Genomic DNA, 12210 nt, shown 5'->3' with positions numbered 1-12210 from the left:
TCTCACCATGGAAACAACAAAAACCCTCACTGTCGCCCTAATCCACTCCCGCCTGGACTACTGCAGTGCTCTATTAATTGGCCTCCCCCTTTCGACTTTCTCTTCTCCAGTCCATCCTTAATGCAGCAGCCAGGGTCGTCCATCTAGCTAATCGGTATTCAGACGTGTCCGCTCTTCGCCAGTCGTTACACTGGCTGCCCATTCATTTTAGAATCCAATTCAAAGCACTTGTTCTCACCCACAAAGCTCTCCACAGTGCAGCACCCCCTTACATCTTCTTCCTCATTTCTGTCTATCAGCCTAACTGACTGCTGCGCTCTGCACAAGACTTTCGACTAACCTCTGCACTAATCCTTACCTCCCACTCCTGACTCCAAGACTTCTCCCGTGCTGCGCCAATCCTCTGGAATACTCTACCCCAAGATATTAGGACCATCCACAACTTGCATAGTTTTAGGCTCTCCCTCAAAACACATTTGTTCAGAGTGGCCTACCATGTTCCCTAATCAAAGTCATTTTATGTTTGTGTGTGTGTAGCCCATTCACGACTTCCATCTATCCCCACTCCCTAAAGATGGCAGGACCATCATTGTAAATACATTATTGTAAATACACACCTGTACTTTGTATCTCCCCCACCTCATTGTAGATTGTAAGCTCTCACGAGCAGGGTCGTCTTATTTTGCTTTAATTATTGTATTGTTAACATTGTTATTTATGACTGTTGTGCTTGAAACTGTTAAACTGTAAAGCACTGCGGAATATGTTGGCGCTATAATAATAATATTGTTATAAGATTATTATACAGACACCATCATAGACTTGTATTGGCTTTTCCCAAGGATGCCATGACAGAGAGGGGCCAGAAAATCGCAGTGTCTGTTTTCACAAACTCCTGCACTGATTAGAAGTACCATATATACTCCAGTATAAGCCGACCCGAGTATAAGCCGAGGCACATAATTTTGCCACATAAAACTGGGAAAACTTATTGACTCGAGTATAAGCCTAGGGTGGGAAAGGCAGCAGCTACTGATAAATTTCAAAAATAAAAATACAGTAGATACCAATAAAAGTTAAATTAATTAAGACATCAGTAGGATAAATGTTTTTGAATATCCATATTGAATCAGTAACCCCATAAGATGCTCCATACAAAATACGCCCCTTATAATGCTCTATACAGTTCGATGGGCCCCATAAGATACTCCATACAAAAATATGCCCCACATAATGGTGCATAAAGGTTAATGATGGCCCCATAAGATGCTCCATAGAAAAACATGCCCCATATAATGCTGCACAAATGATGATGGCCCTATAAGATGCTCCATATTAAAATATGCCCCAGATAATGCTGCACAAAGTATAATGATGCCCCATAAGATTCTCCATATAAAAATATTCCCATATAATGCTGCACAACGGTTAATGATGGCCCCATAAGATGCTCCACATTAAAATATACCCCATATAATGCTTTATAAAGGTTAATGATGGCCCCATAAGATGTTCCATATTAAAATATGCCCCTTATAATGCTGCACAAAGGTTAATGATGGCCCCATAAGATTCTCCATACAAAAATATGCCCCATATAATGCTGCATAAAGGTTAATGATGGCCCCATAAGATGCTCCATATTAAAATGTGCCCCATATAATGCTGCACAAATGATGATGGCCCCGTAAGATGCTCCATATTAAAATATGCCCCAGATAATGCTGCACAAAGTATAATGATGCCCATAAGATGTTCCATATAAAAATATTTCTCATATAATACTGCACAAAGGTTAATGAAGGCCCCATAAGATGCTCCATACAAAAATATGCCCCATATAATGCTACACAAAGGATAATTGTCACGCTCACGCCCTGACTGGTGGACGTGAGCTCGGGGGGTTTGTGGCCCCACTGTGCCACAAACCAGATTACCCTGGAAGGGGCGTGACTATGACAGCTGCCTAGGTTTTCACTGGAGCCTCTGATGGTGAGGTCAGGCTTGTGCAGCAGGCAGCTGCCAGGTGCTACTCCAGGGTGGTGTCTGGCTGTGGCTGCTGATCCCACTTGGGAGACAGGAACACCAGGATTGGTGCGGGCATCAGGCAGGACTGGCAGAAGAGCACGGCTGAAACTCAGACGAGTAGGCTGGCACGGCTGAGACACAGGGCTGGCAGAAACACGGCAGAGAACACAGGGCTGGCAGGCATGGCAGAGAACACAGGGCTGGCAGAGACACGGCAGAGAACACAGGGCTGGCAGAGACACGGCAGAGAACACAGGGCTGGCAGAGACACGGCAGAGAACACAGGGCTGGCAGAGACACGGCAGAGAACACAGGGCTGGCAGAGACATGGCAGAGAACACAGGGCTGGCAGAGACACGACAGAGAACACCGGGCTGGTTTAATGTGGTGTATGAAGGAACAGATAGGGACCTGTTCACACTGGAGGTGCAGGTACGGATTTGTAGTATGAAGTAACATGTAGGGACCTGTTCACACAGGAGGTGCAGGAAAGGAAACAAGCAGAGAGGAATGAGGTATGAAGGAACAGGTTGGGACCTGTTCACACGGGAGATGCAGGTACGGAAACAAGCCAGAAGGAAAAGAGAAAGAAGGAACAGGTTGGGACCTGTTCAGACTGGAAGAGAACCGCAAGGCTGTGGATAGGAGCGGTAGAGCAACAAGAGATAGCGCAGCAATAAAGGCTAAGCAGAGCAGAACCACAAGGAATATGGAGAGGAGCTGCAGCAAGAGATTACTGCAGCTGCAGAAGCTAAGCAGAACCGCAAGGAATGCGGAGAGGAGCTGCAGTAGCAGAAGATAAGCAGAGTAGAAAGGAGCAGAACCGCAGGAGTGTGGAGCAGAGGTAAAGCCACAAAGGTACAGAGCAGGCAGAGCCGCAAGAGTTCGAAGCATAAGCAGACTGAGAACACAAGGAAAAACACAACAGGGAAGGAAACCACAGACAAGGAGACCGAGATAAGACTAAGTTCAGACAAGGAAATGGAACAAGACAAGAAACAAGGACAAAGACACCGGGACCAGGATATTCTGCCTCCTGGAGGGCGGATAACAAGACCAAGGCAAGAACACTGAGAAAAGCCTCTAGAGAGGGAGTAACACAGAGCAAGGCCTGGCAAACTCAGAAGCTAAGCACAAACTGAGCTAACACATTGCACAGGCCCAGTCCACTGGGTGGAGCTGCACTAAATACTGGAGGCCTCTAGGTAATTGGTCAGGAACAGATTAGACAGATGCACCTGATTTCTATAAGAACCAGGAAGCATGCAAAGAGCAGAGACACAGAATATGGAGCTGGCATGAAATAGAAACCACATCATGGCCTGAAGCAGTGGGTAAGATAGTGTGAGAGATGAGAGGCCATGCCGTGATGCCAGCAGAGTTGTTACAATAATGATAGCCCCATAAGATGCTCCATATTAAAATATGCCCCATATAATGCTGCATAAAGGTTAATGATGCCCCATAAGATGCTCCATATTAAAATGTGCCCCATATAACGCTGCACAAAGGATAATGATGCTCCATACAAAAATATGCCCCATATAATGCTGCACTAAGGTTAATGATGCCCCTTAAGATGCTCCATACAAAAATATGCCACATATAATGCTGCACAAAGGCTAATGATGCCCCATAAGATTCTCCATACAAAAATATGTCCCATATAATGCTGCATAAAGGTTAATGATGCCCCATAAGATTCTCCATACAAAAATATGCCCCATATAATGCTGCACAAAGGTTAATGATGCCCCTTAAGATGCTCTGTAAGATCCTCCATACAAAAATATGCCACATATAATGCTGCACAAAGGTTAATGATGCCCCATAAGATTCTCCATACAAAAATATGTCCCATATAATGCTGCATAAAGGTTAATGATGCCCCATAAGATTCTCCATACAAAAATATGCCCCACATAATGCTGCTGCTGCTGCGATTAAAAAAAAAAAAAAATGACATACTCTCCTCGTCGCTGCCCGCTGCTCCTCAGCGTCACCGGCTCTCTGCAGTGACTGTTCAGGCAGAGGGCGCACACTAATCACGTCATTGTGCCCTCTGACCTGAAAGTCACCGCCAGTTCCCCAGTCCTACTCACCCTTCTGGTGCTGAATATCAATCCCTGAATCTCGGGCGCCGGCATCACTCTTCCTGTCTTCCTTCCTGTGCTGAGCGGTCAGTGATACCACTCATTAAAGTAATGAATATGTGCTCCACTCCTATGGGAGTGGAGACGCGTGCATATTCATTACTTTAATGAGCGGTACCACGTGACCACTCAGCACAGTAAGGAAGACAGGAAGAGTGATGCCGGCGCCTGAGATGCAGGGACTGATATGCAGCAATGACACCAAAGTACTGCAGTGCGCAGGCGCTGGGCCTCTCTGACCTCTCCCGGCGCCTGCTCACTGCAGTACTTTCCTCTGCGCTCAACAGGGCAGACAAAGTACGCCTGCACTGGAGCTGCAGCAGGAAGACAAGAAGAGGACGTCATGGAATGAAGATGGGAGGCGCCGGACCCGGACCGCGACGCCCATCGGACCACAGCGCAGCGGGACCACCCCTGGGTGAGTATAATCTAACCTGTCTTATCTTTCAGGTAACATCGGGGGCTTATCTACAGCATTCCAGAATGCATTACAGAATGTTGTAGATAAGCCCCTGATGCCGGTGGCCTTAGCTTATAGGCCAATTTTGGGGTGACAGACTCCCTTTAAAGTGGTTTGTGAAACCTATTCACATGTCTTGAACCATACTCTGCAGCAGATTTTCTGTGTGGGACATGCATTCATGATACAGCAATGTTTTGCCACTGATGACAAATTGCTGTAGCGAGATACATAATGGCGATGGTTAGCCGATTTTGCAGGGCTCTGCTATCTACTGTAGAGATAAGATAAGCTCATGCTGTTCTTCCTTATGTTCTTACAAAATTGTCTGCAGTAAATCAAAACCTTGTTCACAGAGCGGCTGCTTTCTCCAGTGTTTCCTTCTTCTGTTCACTTTCCTTTGCAGTTTTTTTTTCTTCTCTCTGTGGGTAATGAAAGCTTCAGTAATTGTCTTCTCAGCTCAGGCTCCGCTATTATAATCTACGGATAATTCCACCTTCCGTGCTGGTGTTATTATGAGCATCCTTCAGGATTAGCCACAAGGGCTTCCTCCGCAATGTTTGCTTTGCTGTCTGACCTTCTTCATGGGGCCTTGAAGGATGACCTTTAATTGTAGCTATATCCGCCAGAATACATACATTGAGGCTGTTATTACTGGTGGCTGGAGTTAGAGGAAAGCGTTAAGAGCACCTTGGATTTGCTTTATGTGCTGTCTCATGCTGAGTTATTGCATCTGCATGTCCTTATTAATCCTCCTCAGACTAATAACTGGTATCCTGGAGTCCGTGGCGATGGAGATATATTTACAGACCAATAGACAGAGCGTTCAGCAATAGGATGTGGCCGAGGCATTCGCTTGATATGTCAGTACAACTGCCAAGGTTATGTTCATCAGAAGAGTTGCTTACTACAGTGAGGACCATCTGTGGTCATAGTATCCATAATTTCCAGACCTTGCGATGGAGTGCAGACTAATGCATGTGACATAGAGGGACTGAGAGCAGTAAGGACTGGTATGCCACATTACACAGTTCTGAATCATGTATATAAAACTATATTAGTAAGTATGGAAATTATAATTTACAAATGGAAACTACGTTATGAATGAAACTCAGTATTTCCCCTGCAGCAGCAATCGGGAAGAGAGTTCTCACCACTCTGTTACTACCCATGACAGGCCGCCATGGCACGGGGAACTCCATCACAAGCTGAGAAACTGTTGTGAGGTTTCCTGTGGCACTACGATGGTACATCCTTTATTATGCCATGACCATGTAGCGTCACCCGCCCATATGACAGGTGTATCAGAGCATCATCTATTAGGCTATGTGCACACGTTGCGGAAAGGTGATTTTGGTAAATCCGCACTGCGGATTTACTGCGGAATTACCGCGATTTTTGTGCGGATTCCACCTGCGGTTTTACACCTGCGGATTCCTATTATGGAGCAGGTGTAAACCGCTGCAGAATCCGCACAAAGAATTGACATGCTGCGGAATAAACAACGCAGCGTTTCCACGCGTTTTTTTCCGCAGCATGTGCACTGATGATTTTGTTTTCCATATGTTTACATGGTACTGTGAACTCATGGAAAACTGCTGCGAATCCGCAGCAAAATCCGCAACGTGTGCACATAGCCTTATTGCTGTTGGACTGGACTCTTTTATTTCTGCTACATGCAAATCTCTGATCTGGAATGTGATCTATAACATTTTAACCATGTTTTACAATTTCAATATGATAAATGTAAATGGATTTGAAGGGCTCATTGGCTTCTTTAAAACGAATAGCTGACTTTTAGGATAGCCTACTATATTTGCTCGCTTAGCCATTTTCTGCCAATCAGCTGTTGAAGGTGTGTGGTCAACTGTTAGGTCTATGGTGCTTTTAGTCACGGCTGTAGGATAAAGTCGTCGTAAACTGTTAAACCAGGCACAGCCACTCCAAAACCTGTGGAACTGTGTCTGGTATACAGTGTAGGGGGGAGACCACTCATTGGTATCCCTATCCCTCCACACAGATGGATGACCATTAGTGATGAGTGAAGGTGCACAGATAAGGTGTTATTCGAGCATGCTCCTGTGATAAGAGTGTCTTCAGAGTGCTAAAGAACTATGTTTGAGTCCCGCGGCCGCATGTCTCGCGGCTATTAGACAGCCACAACACATGTAGGGATCACCTGTTAGGCAAACAGCCATGAGACATGCAGCCATGAGGACTCAAACATATTTCTGAAGTCACTTGGTTAGCATATGATCATACTCTGATAACACCTTATCTGCTCACATTCGCTCATCTCTACTTATGCATATAACACACTGTTAGGATTCAGCATATGTAGCATGTCGAATCCAAACATTAAGAGAAATAGCAAGAGTAACTAGTCAGCGTGTGACCACAAGTATGCAAATCATATATTGTGGTCATGGACACCCGCTCGAATTGGCAAGCAATGTAGCTTGCTTAATCCAAACCCTGTCTAATATACACAGTGTTAATATTTTGCAACCTACACTTCTTGACAAAATTTGCCCTTGACTGGAAAACCCCTTTAAGTATAGGCTACCAATATTAAAGTCCCTGATAAGCCCTATACAGCAGGCACATTTGTAGCGTAGCAGTCATTCAGAAATTCCCCAAACTTCTCATTTCTGTTGAAAGCATTTTGATAACTGTGGTTTCTTTCCTCTTAATTTTCAGCTTACTGTTCTGATGCACTTCTTGGTAGGGAAGTCATAGCTCTGTTCTGTAGGTAGGAGATTTAATTTGTCCTCTAACTGGGGTTAATATAGGAATGGGAAGTAGTTTAAAAAAAAACAAAAAACAAACAGCACCAGTCTGAGTTGCTGTTTCTAGCCCCTCAACTATCAGAAAAAAGTTGTTGTGGTGTGTGTATATATGTGTGTGTGTGTATATATATATATATATATATATATATATATATATATATATATATATATATATATATATATATATATATATATATATATATATATATATACTGTATATATATATAACAAATGGGGAAAATACACATTTCTTATTTTAATTGAAATTTCCCCCATATCCACAAAAGAGGGGATATAAAAAAATGTAGGCATTTTGCATCCGGACAAAGGAGGCAAAATCACTTGGATATCCAAATTAAAAAATGTTTTAGGTCCCTTTTTAAAGCGTATGTACCATAAATTCCAGAAAAATGTGCCTTGTCAGGAAGGGGGAAAAATATCCTGTCCTGAACTGGTTAAGAACCTTTAATAAGATTTATCATGGTTTATTTTATTTTATCTTATTTACTTATTTTGTGCTTGTAGTATTAAAGAAAAACCACCAGATGGCTACCTTACTCTGCTATGAAAATTAATGTTTGAGTGAAGAATCTAAATTGTATGAATGTTTTTAATAGCAGACTTCATAAGCTATATGCACCTTGACACAATATCTGGCTGCTGATTTTTATTTATTTTTTTATACACTTTTTTTTTCTTGGCTTCATCTAAAAGGATTTTGCTTTATACAGTGTAAAAGGCTCACACTAAAACAGTCCATGCTATTGTAGAGCAGTGGAATAGCGTAAATGATGCGCTTGTATAGAAGGTAATGCAATCGGTTCCCCAGAGTGCATTGATCATATTTTTTATATTATTAAAAAAAAAAACTTCTGTCCCTCAAGTATCTTTAGATGTAAAGTAGCCAACAACTGTTTCCAGCCTCTGTATTTTTTTAATGTCTCTACATGCTTGCTAAAATACATCGCAAGTGGTTGCGCGCTAATCTGATATTCCTCACTTTTCTCCCACTGAAACCTTGAGAACCGGAGAGGTGCTGCAGCTTCATCCCCCTCTTCTCCACCCTTCTCTGTGTACCATTGTATATTAGAAAAGTATACTACATGGACACTTCTTTCGCACATACAGAGGGCCCTACTGATAAGTCAGGTTGTTTCCTTGGTGCAAGTACAGAATGTGTTCACTTAAAGAGATGTGAACAGATACTTAGAAGGTGGCAGATATGTATGTAAGCTCTCACGAGCAGGGTCGTCGTATTTTGTTTTATTCTGCTTTATTACTGTATTGTTAACATTGTTATCTATGACTGTTGTGTTTGAAACTGTTAAACTGTAAAGCGCTGCGGAATATGTTGGCGCTATATAAATAAAGATTATTATTATTATTCTCAGGCCCACTGGACTACAGGTTAGAACTTGAGATCTCCTATTTATCATGAATATTGTGAGTAAATTGGATCTGATAGAAGTATGCTCTGTTTGTGTTGCAGAAAAAGGCAGAGGCGGCTCATCGGATTCTGGAAGGTCTGGGACCTCATGTGGAACTGGTACGTCACATTCACCATGCATCAGAACTAAAATGTTTCACGTGTCACTTATCACAGGTGGGCGGCATCACTGGCATCTATCTCTAATACTTACTAGGGACTTACAGCTCTAATAATTCTCCATGATACATGGAAGTTCTGCTAGATGGTGTTGTGAATACATACATTGATTTTCCTTACAGCCACTGTACAACCAGCCGTCAGACACCAAGCAATACCATGAAAATATTAAAATGTAAGTACATCATGCAGTCAATACTTTATAGTTGTCATCTTACTTGTAAAACAATTTAGAAAATAAATGGTTTTATATTTTCCAATTTTCCTACTTTAGAAACCAGACCATGCGTAAGAAGCTCATTCTGTATTTTAAAAGAAGGAATCATGCCCGGAAGCAATGGGTAAGTAGTGGGCAGTGTAGCCTGCACCATATTGCTTCGTATTCAATAGCACATAACATATTACTATGTAGAGACCTGCAGTCAAAATATTAAATGCAGTGCGCTGTTGTGCTCCGGAAAAAATACCGCATATCACGTGCTTCTGTAACCCCCCAGCAATCAACTATTACACAACGGCTATTCAATAAATGGCTGATCATGTGGCTGTGCCCACTTGGCTGTGCCCACTTCAGTAAGAGCCGCTCATCATTCTGGCTTTTAGAAATGGACCCATTCCATGATGTCTATAAGCTGTGAGACAATCCCTATAAAGGTGAATAAAGCTGAAATAACAATAAACGCAATAGGGTTATATCTGAGTAATAGTGGGGAGACCAAAAGCAATGGCACTCCCCTGGTATGGTTGTTTGATCACGATCACTAATAGACTTAAGGCTGCTGCAGACCCACAAATCGATATAAACCAAATATACAAAGAAAGGGTTAATTCTGCTCCTCCAGTGGATCAAGGATGAGAGATAATTGGCATCCAGAAATGCGGTTGATTTGTCAGTGTGTGTTGAAGTTCAAAACTTCTTCATCAGGACAATCAAAAATGATGCCGGTCTTACCTCTGGAACCTACACTTATATATTTTTTTTTTTTTAAATCCCCCTAACCCTATCCTGGCAATTGAGACGGGCACTGGAAGCTGTATTCACGTGGAGCAGAGGTGGCTGCATAGGTGCACAGCTGCATCCATCTACTTCAGACTTACAGAAATGGTATAGAAGCGAATGGTAAGGCCTGACACACACCTGTCGACCTCTCCATTCAATCTTCACCTGTGCTTAGCTGTCTTTGTCAGTACCATAGCCAGTGAATAGAGATTGAGGGTGCATATTAGACATGCCAGTCTCGTAATGTATGAGAGTTCCAGCAGTCCAATTTATCTAATATTGATCATCTAATGGAGATTCTTTAGACAAAAATACACATTTAAGTGTATTTCAGAACTAAGTCCTTCACATGTCTTAATATTTCCAGTATTGAAAACTGTAATGGGGCTATCCGTGTCTGTGTGTATAATCCATGTGGCATCCGTGTGCCGTCCTTGTCCATCAGTGTGACACATGCTGAAATCGCAGAATAGAAATAACAGATGTTTAGGTGTTAGATGTGCAAAGATAGAGAATAGATACATAGAAAGATGTCCGTGAGTTATATAATTAGTGCAGTGCGCGTGTAGTTTTCTGTACATGTATTTAGCTAAAAATAAAAAAAAGTGGCGTGGGTTCCCCCTTATTTTTAATAACAAGCTAAGGCAAAGCAGACAGCTGTGAGCTGGTCTTATTAGTCTGGAAAGGACTAAATAACCATGGAGCTTTCCAGTCTATTAATATCAGCTCACAGCTGTCTGCTTAGCGTTAACTGGTTATTAAAGATGGGGGACCCTAAAAAAAAATGACCTGGGCCTTCCCATAGTTTTAATAACCAGCAAAGGCTAAGCAGAGAACTATGGGCTAATATTAATAGGCTGGGAATGTCCATGGTTATTGGCCTAATAAAACCAGCCCTGAGCCACCCCAGAAATGGCGCATCCATTAGACGTATTGACGTGCCTGTTGCTGGAAAAAAACGGACATGTCCTTGTGTGGCTCACACCGAAACATGGTCCATGTGATCACTCGGACATGTGCACAGCCCCATAGATTTAAAGGGAACCTGTCACCCCCAAAATGGAAGTTGAGCTAAGCCCATCGCCATCAGGGGCTTATCTACAGCATTCTGGAATGCTGTAGATAAGCCCCCAAAGTATCCTAAAAGATGAGAAAAAGAGGTTAGATTATACTCACGCGGGTGGTCCGATCCGATGGGCGTCGCGGTCCGGGGCCTCCCATCTTCTTACAATGATGTCCTCTTGTCTTCACGCTGCGGCTCTGGCGCATGCATACTTTGTCTGCCCTGTTGAGGGCAGAGCAAAGTACTGCAGTGCGCAGGCGCCAGGAAAGGTCAGAGAGGCCCAGTGCCTGCGCACTGCAGTACTTTACTCTGCCCTGAACAGGGCAGACAAAGTATGCCTGCACCGGAGCCGCAGCGTGAAGACAAGAAGAGGACATCATCTGATGAAGATGGGAGGCCCCGGACCGCGACGCCCATCGGACCGGACAGCAGCGGGATCGCCCCAGGGTGAATATAATCTAACCTCTTTTTCTCATCTTTCAGGATACATCGGGGGCTTATCTAGAGCATTACAGAATGTTGTAGATAAACCCCTGATGCCGGTGGGCTTAGCTCACCTTCGATTTTGGGGGTGACAGGTTCCCTTTAAATGAATCTACGTGTATAATAGGCTCCAGTATGTGTGAAAACTGTCACCACATGTATCGGAGACACTGACGTGTGAAGGAGTCCTAATGAAGTATTATGTCCCTTTTCTTAGTATACTGCTTGTTCTCCAGAATAGCCAGATGCTCCCAAGGCCTTTATTGAGGATCTGTATCAATTGGGGACGTCATATGTGAAGGCAATAGCATTTGCGAATAGTAGTAGCATGCATAAAATGTGGCAGCCTCCATAATTTTTAGACGGTGGTACATTATTAGCTTACGAAATGCAGGTTGCCGAAGGTCAGAGAGGCTCGGTGACAACCAGGAGGTAAATTGGAAAATGTAATAGAAATGTAATGGGCTTATGAGTGGTGCAGTGCACTGATGGTTAAATAAAAAGGCTTATTATCAGGTTGAGGTGCCGACTGTGCAGGGTTTTGGTGCCAGAGGACAGCTTAATGTTTCAAGGCACAAAAGCCCAGACGCTGATCCAGCAAAATACAAGGTAGAATTAATTAAAAGTA

General features: G+C 43.2%; 1 protein-coding gene across 25 annotated transcripts in view; it reads left to right on the top strand.

The window, feature by feature from the left end:
* Positions 1-12210, top strand: part of NCOR2 (nuclear receptor corepressor 2) — a 511202-nt gene that overhangs the window by 256226 nt on the left and 242766 nt on the right. For all 25 annotated transcript variants that reach the window (XM_077293242.1, XM_077293235.1, XM_077293237.1 and 22 more), the window contains 3 exons: positions 8920-8976; positions 9159-9211; positions 9311-9377. In XM_077293242.1, the coding sequence (XP_077149357.1) occupies positions 8920-8976; positions 9159-9211; positions 9311-9377 (177 nt within the window). The remainder of the gene's footprint in view (positions 1-8919; positions 8977-9158; positions 9212-9310; positions 9378-12210) is intronic.

This window comes from Ranitomeya variabilis, chromosome 1 (genome assembly GCF_051348905.1).
Source record: "Ranitomeya variabilis isolate aRanVar5 chromosome 1, aRanVar5.hap1, whole genome shotgun sequence".
In the NCBI taxonomy this organism is placed as follows: Eukaryota; Metazoa; Chordata; class Amphibia; order Anura; family Dendrobatidae; genus Ranitomeya; species Ranitomeya variabilis.
This window is presented reverse-complemented; position numbering and strand designations above follow the sequence as displayed.